Source organism: Lampetra planeri, chromosome 35, assembly GCF_965212315.1.
Source record: "Lampetra planeri chromosome 35, kcLamPlan1.2.h2, whole genome shotgun sequence".
In the NCBI taxonomy this organism is placed as follows: domain Eukaryota; kingdom Metazoa; phylum Chordata; class Hyperoartia; order Petromyzontiformes; family Petromyzontidae; genus Lampetra; species Lampetra planeri.
This window is the reverse complement of record NC_136141.1, coordinates 5,495,528-5,511,327: the sequence shown is the minus strand read 5'-3', so window position 1 is coordinate 5,511,327 and position 15,800 is coordinate 5,495,528. Positions and strand designations below refer to the sequence as shown.

The 15,800-nt window shown below is 57.7% G+C and overlaps 1 protein-coding gene across 1 annotated transcript; it reads right to left on the bottom strand.

Annotated features, from left to right (window-relative positions):
* Positions 1-1,100: 1,100 nt before the first annotated feature.
* LOC144730208 (regulator of G-protein signaling 9-like) lies at positions 1,101-14,525 on the bottom strand. Its single transcript, XM_078610824.1, has 18 exons — positions 14,441-14,525; positions 12,295-12,391; positions 12,119-12,169; positions 10,999-11,105; positions 10,827-10,878; positions 9,931-9,989; positions 9,700-9,776; positions 9,124-9,205; positions 8,924-8,986; positions 8,764-8,793; positions 7,808-7,869; positions 7,592-7,705; positions 6,361-6,476; positions 5,646-5,733; positions 5,101-5,239; positions 4,348-4,430; positions 3,893-4,001; positions 1,101-1,292 (listed from the first exon to the last, which is right to left on the bottom strand). The coding sequence occupies exons 1-18, from the start codon at positions 14,501-14,503 to the stop codon at positions 1,101-1,103; spliced, it is 1,584 nt and encodes a 527-aa protein (XP_078466950.1). The 5' UTR covers positions 14,504-14,525.
* Positions 14,526-15,800: the final 1,275 nt, after the last annotated feature.

Sequence of the window (15,800 nt, the reverse complement as noted above, 5' to 3'; positions counted from 1 at the left end):
AGCAGCAGCAGCGTCCTTCACGAGCCTCTCCTCCATAGAGGCCGATCTTGGCACCGGCTGGTTGCTCGTCTTCGGCAAGTCCGCTCAGCTCCACATCCTCGATCATACACTGGGAGTGTCATGCTGCCAGCTATGGCTGCAAGTTTGGTCATACGTGTTATGTGTATCGTTTATTGTTCAATTTAAATCACAGTTCCTATGATTACTGTTGTTACATTGTTTGTATAGCTTTATTTTGGTGATTTGAAAACATATGGTTAATCTAAATTGTCGTATGGTTGTTGTTGTTGGCTTGCACCACATTGTGATTTTTTCACACAGCGTTTTAATATTTTTTTTGGGGGGGAGATATTTGCTGGTTTATTCCAGGATGTTTCTGTTACGCGTCATCGCTTTCGGATGTTCTGTGTTCATATTTTGTTTGTTGCGGTTGCACCCGACTCAAGAGCCGTATGGCTCACAGGGCTCTACCTAATAAATGAAACTTGAAAACTTGAAACTCCAGTAACCGCATCTTTTCCAGCCCGGGCCGTTGCCCCTTTATCCAAACTCTACCGGGCCAAACACAAGCTGCTTGGGCATGCGGGCTACGTGACCCAGCCAACGCGACCTCCCCTAACACCATCACGAATCAAGACCGACACCGAACGTTCGTCTGTTCACAAGCCTTTATTGCCACGACTCGAAACACCTCCTGGACTCCGCCTTCTCTCTCTACACACCCCTCTCTATTCACGCTCATCTATTCACGCTCATCTATTCACCCCTACACTAATCTCTATTCACAGCCCTATAATCGCATTCCTCTATTCACGCCCCTCTATTTACAACCCCCCTAATTCAGAACCCACTACCCACGCTACTCACACGCTACTCACGCTCTATTCACTCTATTCACATCTATCCGTAATCACCTCTTCACCAGGGGAGGAGGGGGGGTCACGAGGGAGAGGGTGGATGGGGGTGGGGGGCAGACACAAGCGCAAGAGGAGAGGGAGGGGGGCTCGCGAGAGGGTGACTCTCAGCGCTCACGGTCAGAGCCGATGGGTTGGGTCAGGGGGGGGGGGGTGGTGCGAGGTCGGGGTCAAGAGTTGGGGGGGTCAGGAGCCGGAGGAACCGGGAGCAGCGCGAGGAGGAGGAGGAGCTGGGGAGGAGGGGGCCACGCTGCTCGTTGTGGAGGAGAGGCTCCGCGCGAGTCGGATGCCGGGGGGGGGCACGCGGGAGGGGGGCCGCAGGGATGAGGGCGCCCCCCCGCCCGTGTAAACCCCGGCGCGGCACGGGGAGCTCGAAGCCTGTGCGGGGGAGACACGGGCTCAGCGGGGGGCAGGACCCCCCCCCACGCGGAGAGCGGACGGTGACGGCATTCGCAGAGGGCATGGAGGGGGGGGGGCATGCCGATGTGGGGTCCACTTGGGCATGCAGGGGGGCAGTGGGGCATGCGGAGGGGGGTAGTGGGGCATGCCGATTTGGGGTCCACTTGGGCATGCAGAGGGGGGCAGTGGGGCATGCGGAGGGGGGTAGTGGGGGCATTGCGGAGGGGAGGGGCAGTGGAACGTGCAGAGGGGGGTAGTGGGGCAAGCCGATTTGGGTTCCACTTGGGCATGCAGAGGGTAGCAGTGGAGCATGCAGGGGGAGTGTGGGGGGCAGTGGGGGGCATTGCGGGGGGGGGGGCAGTGGGGCATGCAGAGCGGGGGATACTTGGACGTGCAGTGCCCCCTCGTGTGGTGAGCGGCGGTGATGACGAGACGCGGTTATTTGCGAAGAACACTTTTGACCGACTGGGCGGTGTGGTTGACCAAGCTCGGCGCGCGACACAACAAGCGTGAATGATAACAGCGAACCAGCGAACCACGCACAGAAACAGCGGATGGATCATAGCAAGCGCAGGCAGCAGGATGGCTCCGTGTTCACACGGGAAAGATGTACCGATACCTCGGGACATCCTGTGCCTTCTAAACATGCCAACGGTGGTCGTGTGTGTACCTGTGTCGTTATGTATATGTGTGTGTGTACGTGCGTGTGTGTAATTCTGTGTGTGTGTGCAATTCTGTGTGTGTGTGTAATTATGCTTGTATGTAGGTGCTCGCTAACAGCACTTGCCCCTACAGTCTGTTTCGGCTATAAGGGGGATCTTTATCTTTGTATGTCCGACTGAAGCTCCTCTTCTGTAGCAGACAGAGAATCCGGTGTCTGTGCAGGACCGCCCTGGCCTGAGACCACCACACTGGGTCTCCACGACCTTGCCAGCGCGCTGCTTGAATCCAGTACCTTTGTTTGACCAGTTCAAGGAGTTTTCTATGGCTGTGCCAGTGGAATTTCTGCAGATACAGTGGCAGCTTGATCGATGCCTTTGTGCGCTAGAGGGATTGCTCCTTATACTGGTAGGAACGAAGTGGACCAGACCACCAATAGATTATATCGTCCGACCGTTTGTCCGTCCGTCCGCCCGTCCGCGTCCGTTTGTCCGTCCGTCCGTCCGACAAGATGGCCGCCCGCTCCCCCTGCGCGTGTGTGTGTGCGTGTGTGTTTGCGTGTGTGCGTGTGTGTGCGTGCGTGTGTGCGTGTCCGGCCCACTCGAGCGGCGTGATGAATGGGCGCTATTGGGCTTCGGATCGTTATTCACGGCGAACTGGAAGCATAGCAACACAACTTCATTACGTGTGCGTGCGTGCATGTATGTGTGTGTGCGTGCGGTGTGTGTGCGTGTGTGTGTGCGTGTGTACGTTTATGCGCGTGTGTGCGCGTGTGCGTGTGTGTGCGGTCGATATCCCTGTACCGGTATTAGTATTATTCCTACCAGCCCACCCCGCAGGGTCCTGTTTGGTCAACCAAATCTGCAATGCTGATGAGCAGGTTACCGCTGTTCGCTTTCACGAGTTCTGCTACTGTAGTTGGAGCGTGCCACCTTTCCATCAGTCCTGACAACAGAGCACTCGTCTCGGTTTATTCTATGTCACACAACACCCACCCCCGTAAATTCGCCACCAGTACTAGGGTAATGGCAGAGAAGGATTGAGGGGTTTGATTGCCTGGCCAGAATGCTCGTGACAGCTCCAACTTGGCAGCGGAGGTCTCACTCCAACTCAAGTCGAGCAGCGTAATCTTGTTTTATTGGCTGCGTGACGCTGTGCGGAAACTACCTGGCCTGTCGCTCCACATTAAATGTTGGGTCTTCTCCGGCGACAATGATGCCCCATCCATGTGTGTATGCTTGCAAAACGTGGACCCTTTTAAGGAACACCTGTGCCGGATTAAAACATCCAGGCTGTCGTGCCTACGATCCATTTCATTCTTTGCAGGAGGGCTCATGAAAACCAAAACCATGATATTTCACTGTGTAGGTCACATGCCCAGCCACCACGTGCCCGAGCAGCTTTTCACTGGCCAGACAGAGGGGAATAAATGGGTGTGGCATGGGAGTGATGTGGTACAGGAGGATATGGAGCTAAGTGGACTTGCCGATAACTGGTACCAGCGGTGTCAAGATCGGCCCTTGTGGTGGAGGCTCGTGAAGGACGCTACTGGGCAGCTGGAAACAGTCGCTCTCCAGCAACAGCGGAGGGCGGAAGAGTGACGCTCACAACAACGAGCGGAGCACCGGGTGGATAAAATACAACGAGGTGGCTCAGGAGAAAGCACAATTGGTGCATCTGCCAGTCATCTGACTCCGTTAATTCATACCACACTCCACATGGCCTCAAAGTGCACCTAGCCTGATAAATGAGGAAGTAACGTCACTGCCACTTTGTTGAGAATAGCGATTGTTTTTGTGTGCGAGGCATTTGTCTACAACATGTGTGTGCGGGGTTCAGTAGTGGTGTGTGTGCTGCCTGTTTGTGCTGCGTGCGTGTCACTTGGCAGGCTGGTTTCGCTTGTCCAGTTTGCTCATGACCTGTGTGAGGTCCATCTGCGGCACCGCTGCCGTGGCCTTCCGTGCCTCCTCCTCCTCGGCCGCACGCAGCGCCACTGGGCTGGGGCTCGCGTGGCGTGGGAAGCGGGTACTAAGGTGGGGGGGGGGTAGAAGAGAGGGGGAGAAAAGTCATCGCCATGTAAGCACGTGATCGTTGCACGTCCAAGTGTCTGATGAATTGCCATCGACGAGTATTTTATCCTTCCCTCGTCCCCTATTCCGTGTCCGTCCCAGAAGATTTGCGCCTGATTTGCGTGCCTCCCTGCTTGCAGATCCGATCCTTCTCCGCCCCTCCTCCGCTCGTGCAGTAACGGGCACGCAGGTCGCGGTGTGATCACCGCTTACCTCTCGCGTGCACAGTCCCTTCCCATCTCGGGGGTGGCGGGCGGGGGGGGCATCCCCCTGGGAGGGGGGTTGGAGCGGGGGAGGGTTCTCACTTCTTGTCGGTCTCACGCGGCATCACGGCCTTGGCGAGGAGACTCTTATAGAGGTCCGACTTGAGGTAGCGGTAGAAGGTGTCCTGGAAGCAGGGGTCAGGGTCAAGGTCAAGAGGAGAAGTCACGTTTTTACCCAGACATCCACTGTTCAACCCACAAAGGCGGTGCTCATTTTATGAAGCCCCGTGCAGTTTTGAGTTTTCATTTCATTTATTTGGTATAGCCCTGTGAGCCATTCGGCTCTTGAATCGGGGGCAACCGCAACAAACAAAACCATTAACAAGAAAACATCTTAAAGTGACTATGCGTGCAAATGATGGTCTTGGCCAATTCTTGGGTTGCCACTTTGTCTAGATCTGACCCCAGACCGTCCGAGGCAGTCCTGGCGTCGGTGTGTCTGGGACAGGAATTGATTTGCACCTTAGCTGTGGTACCGGCGTTGCACTGGTACTGTGCAGTGCTGATCGGGCCTGGGTGCCTGAGAAACAAGTCCGAGTTTACACCGAGAACTGAAAACGTGGCTGCCCTCGGCTGTGCTGTAGTTGGCACAGTAGGGGCACAGGTGGTGCATCTGCCAGTCATTTCAGTCAGCCGACCCATGGCACCTGGGTCTGCCCCGTGACCTCCTGCCAGCCGGCGTTCGACACTTCACGTAGCATCAACGTGCACCTAGCCTGGCACAAGCTCCGCGGTGATGTCACCGCCACCAAACCCTCGCCATGCCACTCGCCCCCCCCACCCGCTTCCCCCCACCTTCTTCATGAGCATGTAGATGTGCGTCTGCGCGGCGTCCAGCACGTAGCGGTGCGGGCACTGGAGGCCGCGCACCGTGATGTCCATGGTCTTCCCGTCGATATTGATCCAACGACGCGCTCCCTGCGCCAGGAACAGCCTGGGGGAGCAGGTGGGGGGAGAGATGAGAGAGTGAGGGAGAGAGAGAGGCAGAGGGATGAGAGTTGGAATGAGACTTGACTTTTAAACAACTTTTATTGCCGCCAGCAGCAAAAGCACCGGAGGCGATTCCAATATGAAAAACAGTCACCAGCAAACGAAAAAAGAAAACAAACGTTACATATCGTTACAAATCCACGTGCTGTGGTGCTGAAAGCACCGCACACAACACAAAAGAAAAAAGTCACGTGGTTGTGGTGTCATCGCGCACGCCACGGTGACGAGCGAGCGTTTCAGAAGGTGAACACGAGGGTGCCTTTCCGGCTCCCCAGCGTGAGTTGGAATGAGAGAGCGGGAGAGGTAAGTGAGAGGCGAGAGAGACGCACCCGACCCCCACCGCCACTCACTTGTAAATCTCCTCCGCCTTCTCCTTCGCTTTGCTCTGATCCCCATGCTTCAGGTCCTCACAGGCTTCCCAGAATGCAAGATTCTCCCCTGCGCCATCGCAAACATCACACATTACACAACATCGCACATTACACAACATCGCATACATCACCCCCCCCGCCCCCAACACGTATCCCCGATTTTTTCGATTTAAAGCTTTCGTGACTGCAGGGATTCATCTTCTTGGTTCTTTCGGTAAAGTCACGTAGAAGGGAAATAATAAAATAATGAAAATTAAACATAATAAAATAATTCTCACGACGTTTCCGTCCTCAGGTGTTCTTCACCTGAGGACGTATTATGTTTTATTTTTATTATTTTATAATTTCCCTTCTACGTGACTTTACCGAAAGAACCAAGAAGACGTATCCCCGATGTTGCTATCGCCGTCACGTGATGGAGCATCCGGGCAACAACCTCGCAGAGCAGTGCCGGCCTCGCTCCGTGTGTGAAAGCGCGCCGCGGAAGCGGATGTCACAGAGCTTCGTCTGAGATTCATTCTTCACACACAGTCGAGGGTTGCGCTGTGCCAACCGCTATGCAGAGGCCATGTGGGGGGCAGTCTCCCCCCACCTCCGCCCCCCCCATCTCTGCCCCCAAACCACCTCCGCCCCCCCCCCACCACCTTTGTCCCCACCCCCCCACCTCCGCCCCCCTCAACCCCCCCCCCCGCACCGCTGAACTCTTTCTTGAGGAAGGCCTGGAACTCGCGTCGGCCCCGCGGGTCACGGAGCAGCTCCCGGAACGAGAACGCCCACCGCTCCACACGCAGCCGCGTGGGCACCTCCACGCTGAGCACAGGACGTGTACACGCCACACAGCACGTGTACACACCACACGTGTACACACCACACGTGTACACACCACACGTGTACACAGCACGTGTACACGCCACACAGCACGTGTACACACAACACGTGTACACACCACACGCCACGTACACACCACACGTGTACACAGCACGTGTACACGCCACACACCACGTACACACCACACGTGTACACACCACATAGCACGTACAACACGTGTACACACCACGTGTACACACCACACAGCACGTACACAACACGTGTACACACCACACAGCACGTGTACACACCACACAGCACGTGTACACAACACGTGTACACACCACACAACACAGCACGTGTACACGCCACACGCCACGTACACACAACACAGCACGTACAACACGTGTACACACCACACAGCACGTACACACAACACACAGCACGTGTACACGCCACACGCCACGTACACACAACACAGCACGTACAACACGTGTACACACCACACAGCACGTACACACACGACGTGCACACACCACACACCACGTGTACACACCACACACCACGTATACACGCCACGTGTACACACCACACGTACACACCACACGTACACACCACACAACGTACACACACCACGTGTGCACACCACACACCACGTGTACACACCACACGTACACACCACACGTACACTCCACGCGTACACGCCACGTGTATACACCACAAACCACGCAAACACAACACGTGTACGCAACACATGCCACGCGTACACAACACACAGACATCACGTATGCGGGGCTAGTATGAGTGTTGGGGTCAGAGCGAGTGTTCATGTGACACGATATCGTGCTGCTGCTGCTGCTGCGTTGGCAGTGGCGCGCAAGTCCACTTAACAAACCAACACACTCAACACGTCCATCAATAACACTGCAGCCTTGACAGAAAAACGTATATATAATTAATAGGCGACGTTTCGAGCAATGACCCTTCTTTATTGCGCGTATAAAATGATCTTGCACCAAGTGTTATTGACGAATGTGATGAGCTGTAGGTGAAGGGTCAGGCCTATGGCTATGGCCATGGTTAGGGTCAGGGTGATGTCGCCCCTTTAGCAGTGTCACCTGGGGGAGTTGAGGGTCCAGCACATGGTGTCGTCCGTTACCCAGGGGTTGCTGGGGAGACACGTGGTGAGTAGGGGGTCGTACACGCTGAACGACTCCGAGAACTTCAACAGACTAAGGGGGGGGGGGGGGGGGGGGAAGTGTTATGGGTTAGCGTCCCCCCGCCCCTCGCACCCCCCACACCCCCCCCCCCCCCCACTTCGTATCAGGCCTCACCTCCCGAGGGAGACGGAGGTCTTGGTGCGAGAGCGCAGTGCTGCCTGCTGGTAGTACATGACCTGGGGGACACGGTTCACGGCCAGGTCAGCAACACGAACCCCCCGCCGCCCCACAGCAACGTGAATTGCATGCACACTGAACTTCTTTCTCGCCGTACGTAGCCAACGCTGCGTGTGTGGAGGTGCGGGGGAAGGACAACACGCTGAACACAAAACGACGACATCGCCGTGTACGGGACGCACGCGTAGAGTTCGTGTGCCACGTGTTGCTTGTGATGTACGTGTGGTGTTTTTTTGGGGAAATTTCGCCGTCATTCGTGCCGAGGGCACATCCAGGCGCCGCTGGGGAATTAGTATAGCGCGCCGCCGTTGCGCAGGGGGGGGGGAGGCAGGGGGGAGGGAGGCAGGGGGGGGGTCCCATACAGCCAAAACTGGCGCATCCAACAACTTGCCCAAGCTCTGTGGTCCTATCGTGGGGTGTTTGGCCAACTTCATTCGTAAGTGTTTACACGCGTGGGGTGAAGCCGCATCACCCGCGGTGGGGTGGAGCGGGGTGGGGTGGAGCGGGGTGGAGCGGGGTGGGGTGAAGCGGGGTGGAGCGGGGTGGGGTGGAGCGGGGTGGAGCGGGGTGGGGTGGAGCGGGGTGAGGTGGAGCGGGGTGGGGTGGAGCGGGGTGGAGTGGAGCGGAGTGGAGCGGAGTGGAGCGGGGTGGAGCGGGGTGGGGTGGAGTGAGGTGAGGTGGAGCAGGGTGGGGTGGAGCGGGGTGGGGTGGAGCGGGGTGGGGTGGAGCGGGGTGAGGTGGAGCGGGGTGGAGCGGGGTGGGGTGGAGTGGGGTGGGGTGGGGCGGGGTAGGGTGGAGCGGGGTAGGGTGGAGCGGGGTGGAGCGGGGTGGGGTGGAGCGGGGTGAGGTGGAGCGGTGTAAGGTGGAGCGGGGTGGCGCGAGGTGGAGCTCACCTGGCGACGGTATTGCTCCACCGTTGGCTTCTGCAAAACGAGAGACAGACACTGAGAGGGTGCACCGTGCGAGGTTCGGGGTGCAGGGCGCAGGGCACTTGGTGTGATGTGCAGGGCGCTTGGTGTGGTGTGCAGGGCGCTGGGCGCAGGGTGTCGTCACCTCCTCCGCGCCAGGCTCCATCACTCGGTTGAGTCCACTGTCCAGGGCATGCAGGGCACCGGGCTGCAGGGGATGTGGAGGCGGGGGGGGGTCAAAAAGACAATCAATGAACGCGGGACAACCAGCTCCACCCAGCGCTGCCCCCCTCAGTGGGGGGCCCGCCCCCCCCCCCCCCCACAGCGTGCGGCGCGCGTGGCTACCGGGGGTCTCCGCACGAGCCAGTGGGCGCGCTCCTGGCACTCGAGGACCACGCGGTCGCCTTTGGGCCGCTCGCGTCCGCTCCTGCACAACAAAGACAAAGACACCCCGTGTAGCTGCCGCGCGCTCTCGGGGCAAGTGCTGTTAGCGAGCGCCTATGAAGGTCGGCACATCGCACAAGGGGGTGGGTGGTGACCAGCACCACGCCCAGTGCTGATATGTACACACTGCGCCAGGTGGTTATTTGAGGCTAAGTCGACCTAGGGGAGGCCCGGTAATGGTTCAGATAATCGTCGCTGGTGTTGGCCGTGAGCATGAATCGAACTCGGGTGGCTGGATTCGTAGCGGAGCACCCTAACCACACAGACACACACAGACACACACACAGACACACACACAGACACAGACACACACACACAGACACAGACACACACACACAGACACACGGATACATACCCAGCCAGCACCTCGCCTCGACAGACCCACCACATCACCAATATCATCACTCCATCATCCTCACCTCTCTCCCTCACCTGGCCCCTCACCTGCACCCCCCCCCCCCCACCTGCGCCCCTCACCTGTACTGCTCCTTGGCCTGGCACACCACGTAGTCCCACTCGTGGTTGATCTTCTCGTGCAGCGTGGAGTACAACTCCTGGTGAGGGGGGGGGGGAGACGAGGGGGGCAGAGAAGGACGGGGGGGGGGGCGAGTGAGGAGCCACGGCAACTGCCGATGACGCTGATTATGCCGCTGCTGATGCTGATGTTGCTGATGCTGCTGCTGATGATGATGCGGGTTCTGATCGCACCTTCTCGTATTCGTCCAGTTCGCCCTTGCTGCGAATGTTTTTCCGCGCCAGGTAAATCGCTGTGGAAACACGGAGGAGCACAGCTGCCACGGGGAGCGGTGAGGTGGGGGGGGGGGGTGTGGGGAGCGGTGAGGTGTTGTGGGGGGGGGGGGAGTGGTGAGGTGTTGTGGGGGGGGGGGGGAGTGGTGAGGTGTTGTGGGGGGGTGTGGGGAGCGGTGAGGTGTTGTGGGGGGGGAGTGGTGAGGTATGGGGGGGGGGGGGAGTGGTGAGGTGTTGTGGGGGGGGAGGAGTGGTGAGGTGTTGTGGGGGGGGGGAGTGGTGAGGTGTGGCGGGGAGCGGTGAGGTGTTGTGGGGGGGGGAGTGGTGAGGTATGGGGGGGGGGGGGAGCGGTGAGGTGTTGTGGGGGGGGGGGAGTGGTGAGGTGTGGCGGGGAGCGGTGAGGTGTTGGGGGGGGGGGGAGTGGTGAGGTGTGGGGGGGGGGGGAGCGGTGAGGTGTTGGGGGGGGGGGAGTGGTGAGGTGTGGGGGGGGGGGGAGTGGTGAGGTGTTGTGGGGGGGGGAGTGGTGAGGTGTTGTGGGGGGGGGGGAGCGGTGAGGTGTTGTGTGGGAGGGGGGAGTGGTGAGGTGTTGTGGGGGGGGGGAGGAGTGGTGAGGTGTTGTGGGGGGGGGGAGGAGTGGTGAGGTGTTGTGGGGGGGGGGAGTGGTGAGGTGTGGGGGGGGGTGAGGTGTTGGGGGGGGGGTGTGGAGGGGTGACAAGAGCGTGGGGGTGCGAGTGGAGTGGAGCTACGCAGTGTGGAGGCGGTGAGTGTGTGAGGGGGTGAGAGAGAGGGCGGTGAGAGGGTGGAGGGATAAGATGATGGTGAGTGTGGGGGGGTGTCCCGTCGCCTCCCAGCCCCACCGTAATCCGTGTCCTCGCTCTGGCTGTAATAAAGTGGCCAGAAGTAGGGGGCCTGCGGAGAGAAGGAGCACGAGCACACGTGACCCCCACAGCGTGACCCCCACACACACAGCGTGACCCCCCCACACACACAGCGTGACCCCCACGCAGCGTGACCCCCACACGGCGTCACCTGGAAGCGGTAGAGGGAGCCATCGGGGCGCAGTGCGAGGTTGCGCGGCTCGGAGAGCGGATAGACGAATCCGCAGGCGACCAACAGCCAGCTCAGGTGCAGCGCCTCTACGGGGGGGGCAAGGTGGGGGGGCAAGGTGGGAGGGGGGGTTTGCGTGCCGGCGGATGAGGTCGGGTAAGGTCAGGGGGAGGTGCGTGGAGAAGAAGGGGGGGGGGGGGTAGGGGGGAGGTTGCAGCATTCGAGTTGCTCCCAAGTTGCCCACGGGTTGCACAGGAGGGCGAGCACGGCGTTCAGGGTTGGAGCTACTGCGGGCGTCTGCAGGGAGCAGAGCGGGGTCGCCTCGTGCCCCCCCCCCCGACCCCCCATGGCACGCAGCCAGGGCCCTGGTGACCCCCTGCTGCTCAAGCGACCATTGAGGCGATGCTCGTCTACCGTTTCAACAGCAGCCGCGAGACAGCGGGTTGGAATTCTACATACCTCTGGCAGGGGCTATCGTAGTGTAATGTGAGGATATATCCGGGTTGTTGATGGATCACACCTCGTTACGATGATTGGCTCTACCGGTCCTGGCCCATAGCCAATGGGGGGAAGTCTAGGGGCGTGGCCCTGACGTAATGGGAAGGTGACATCTGTAAGTAGAGGATTGGATCTGCTGGCTTTAGCCACAGCCAATGGGGGGGACGAGTCAGGGCGCGGTCCTGGGAACGTACGATGGAGTCTAGAAGATTCCATGGAGGTTAACCAGGATTGGTGGAAAGGTACCACGTGACCCGGGTATTGAAAGGTGTGGAGACAGACAACACGTGGTCAGATCTGGAACGGAGGGTGAGGCCACGCTGGAGCGGGGTCCAGGCTGCCACGTGGCCGCGCGTGTCTCTCTCCCTCTCACGCTGTCTGTCAGCAGCGTGAAGGAGTAAGACGGGAGTGTTGTGAACGAAAGACAAATAAAGACCGGATTCTAGAAGTCGCTTCCACGACCTTTATTACAGTAGTAACAACCACAGTCCGTTACCCCAGAAAGTGGTACTCGTCTTATCGATCCTGGAGAGAACGTTTGGCGGGATAAGGGGTGGGGGTAGGGGGGGTTTGAGGGGGTTTGGCGGGGGGGGGGGGCTCTCACCGTCCGCGGTCACGTGCAGCCCCTGCTCCATCCACTGCACGAGGTCGCGTCCTGCACGCGGCGCACAGCGGGACCCGCGCCTCGTCACGTGATGCAGTGGGGGGACGGGGGGGGAAAGGGGGGGGGGTAGGGGGCGGGAGTCTGGGGGGGGGGGGTGTGCGTGGGGGTGCCCTGACCAGTGGTGGCGTCGGGGATGATTGTGTCGCTGAGCAGCTGGTCTCTCATCGGCACCCCGCGCTCCGAGTCCTGCATGCGCGTCACCAGCGCTCCGAGCTGCCACGCCGGAGCACGCCCGTGGTGATGTTCGCGCGCGAGATCTTCGCGTTCCAATTCGCGGTGCTGAAGCTCGAGAAACTGCGTTTCCACAGCCCCCCACCCCCTGCACGACTTCGCCCCCCTTTCAATTCGAGCACGCAGAGCTGCCCCCCCCCCCTTCCTCTTCCCACCGCGCTAATCCGCGTGGCGCTCGTCGCGTTTCCACGCTCATGGCGCTACGACTCCGCTCGAGCGAGAAAGAAACTCCATATTCATCTTCTTGGTTCTTTCGGTAAAGTCACGTAGAAGGGACATAATAAAAGAATAAAAATGAAACATAATAAAATAATTCTCACGACGTTTCGGCCACAACGCAAGCAGCCGTGTTCAGGTGAAGAACAGGTCTGTCGGAAAGACAGCGTCTGAATGACAGACCTGTTCTTCACCTGAGGACGGCTGCTTGCGCTGTGGCCGAAACGTCGTGAGAATTATTTTATTATGTTTCATTTTTATTATTTTATTATTTTCACCTACGTGACTTTACCGAAAGAACCAAAGAGCATGGATCCTTGCAGTCACGAAAACTTCAAATCTAGAAAGAAAGAAACTCCACTCCGCGTTCCACAGGGCCGAACAATCGTCGTCATCGTCGTCAACATCGTGATCTTGGTGTGCATGGCAGAAGCCTCGCCGAGTCTCAAGACTTTTGTTCACGAGGGTCCAGCCCCCGGCGGCATGTCGACCGCCTTGATTTATGAGTGGCGAGGGGATAACGCCCTCAGCTCCGTGACGCAGACCGCCGGTGTCACGCCGAGTGGGCTGCACGACCCTTCTGTGTGGCGCTGATCATGCCACCTGGGGGCCGTCACGAAGCACGGGGAAGTTGACGGTGTCTGAGTATCGGCCCACAGGCCCATGACATCAATCGGCCAGCAACACACGGCACTATCAATGTTGATTTAAAGCTTATTTCGTGACTGCAGGGATTCATATTCTTGTTTTTTTCGGTAAAGTCACGTAGAAGGGAAATAATAAGATAATATAAAACAATAAAATTCTCACGACGTTTCGACTGCAACACAAGCAATCATCATCAGGTGTGAAATCCACAGCAATACATTTTTGTTAAAAATTTTTTTTTACATTTCCTTGCTGTGGATTTCACACCTGATGACGATTGCTTGTGTTGCAGTCGAAACGTCGTGAGAATTTTTATTGTTTCATATATATATATTATTTTATTATTTCCCTTCTACGTGACTTTACCGAAAGAACCAAGAATACTATCAATGTTGTTCAAGTTCAGAGGTCCGTAACATCAAGCAGCGAGCAACAGACAGCACTATCAACGTTGCTAAGGTTCATACGGTCATGCTTAGGGAAAGATCATCGGAGGAGATAATTTCGAAGTGGAGCAGTCTGAGGGAAGAAGAAAGCCCAGTGAGGTGACCTGTGTGAGTTTGTTGTTGCGATCCGCAGTGTGGTGACTGAACAAAGTGTAGATGAAACGAAACAGTCGGTGTCTGGGAGACCCAGTCCTCAACATGGGCGGAGGAATCAACGGGTTCATGGTAACGGATCTTGGTAGCGATAGAAGAGTGACGGGAAGGTGACTGGCCGCCAGTTAGCGAGTGACTGAATTCGTTTAATGGTTAAGTCCCACCCTTGCCAACAACCCAGAAGCCAAGCAGGCTTGAGCCTGGTTCTTTGGCCGAGTGACCACCAGGTTTGTCCGACGTTTTATTCGTGGCGTGGCCAGGAGATGGTCGTGTTAAGTGGCAGCCCCTTGTCCACAGCTTGGCGGGTTTTCTCCGCGTTCTCTGGTTTCCTGCCACCCGAAGCCAAACCCCACGCAGAGCTCGTCTGAACACTCGTCCCGAGACTCGGAGACGCTTCCCTGGGTAAATATTTAAAATGACTAATTCCACGTTTGGGTTAAGGGACTGCGTGAGGATCAACCGGAACGTGAGCGCGAGAAACACGGTTACCGCCGGGCACACAAATCACGGCGACAAAAGGCTCGACCAAAACCCACAGCGCCCTCGACTCTGCGAGTGCGTCGCGTACCTTGGCCAGGTGCTGCAGCCGAGGCCGATGCTGCTGGCTCTGGTCGAGTTTGTTGATCTTCATCCTGGCCACGGTGCGCGGTACGCGTAGGCGTGGACCGAGTTTCAGCACCGTGGAGAGCAGCGCTCTCGGCAGCAGCACGAGCGGTGTCACCCCTCAGCACCAGGGTCAGCGCATCCGCCGCCCCGTATGGCGCCCCGGGGATTAGACTCTATTCTTGGTCCGGGCTGAGCCACGGTTACCAAGGCGAAGCTGCGGCCATGCACATTCCCGCCCCAGCCCCCCCCCCTTCCCCGACCGCCAGCGGGCGAATTTGAGGCTGTAGGACAAAGGGGAGGGGGAGGGTCGGGGTGACTGTCAACCCCACGTTCTGCTGCGACGCGCACCTCGGCGGCATTGGAGGGGAAGGTGAACGCCTCACCTGCACAGTGCATCGCCTAGCAACGCGGCGAGGAAACCCAACACCTGTACCAGGAGCCCTGGGGGCACGGGGCCGATCCCTCTCGACCGAGCGCTCTGCTCATACCAGAGGTGGGACAAAGTCATTGTTATGGAAGTCCAAGTCGAGTCGCAAGTCATCAAATTCATGACTCGAGTCTGACTCGAGTCCAAGTCACATGACTCGAGTCCACATCTCATAGGTGGGACAAAGTCATTGTTATGCAAGTCCAAGTCGAGTCGCAAGTCATCAAATTCATGACTCGAGTCTGACTCGAGTCCAAGTCACATGACTCGAGTCCACACCTCTGGCTCATACCCCCCTCACCCTCCCCTACTGATTATCTTGCGATGTCCTCTGAACGCAAGGCTAATTCTCATGACTCAATCAACGCGAGGGTGACCTGTGTATGTACAGTGCGAGGATAAACAACACCAACCGCTACTCATCTCCGACTCCGCATCACTCATCGCTGCCCATGTCCTCTTGCGGTGTCCACAGCCCAGGTTTTTTGCACAGCACATTGAAACACGTTCCTTCGGAGTGGGCAGGTAGGAACTTGGTTGGACAGCGCATTCGTGCACGACTGACAAATATGCACGACAGACAAATCATCCCTGGTGGGCAGTGTGGAACCTGTTGTTCCTACCTGTATAACTTTTGATTTAAAGCTTTCGTGACTGCAGGGATTCATCTTCTTGGTTCTTTCGGTAAAGTCACGTAGAAGGGAGATAATAAAATAATAAAAATTAAACATAATAAAATAATTCTCACGACGTTTCGGCCAGAACGCAAGCAGCCGTCCTCAGGTGAAGAACAGGTCTGTTTGAAAGACAGTGTCTGTGGCCGAAACGTCGTGAGAATTATTTTATTATGTTTTATTTTTATTATTTTATTATCTCCCTTCTACGTGACTTTACC

What these genes read in the sequence shown, in the direction of transcription:
- LOC144730208 (XM_078610824.1), bottom strand. Translation starts at nt 14,503, where the DNA reads ATGAAGATCAACAAACTCGACCAGAGCCAGCAGCATCGGCCTCGGCTG. An exon ending in AAGGCGGAGGAGATTTACAA is followed by an intron (nt 5,240 to 5,645) that starts GTGAGTGGCGGT and finishes CTGCTCCCCCAG; the next exon opens with GCTGTTCCTGGCGCAGGGAG. An exon ending in CGCAGATGGACCTCACACAG is followed by an intron (nt 1,293 to 3,892) that starts GTCATGAGCAAA and finishes TCCCCCGCACAG; the next exon opens with GCTTCGAGCTCCCCGTGCCG.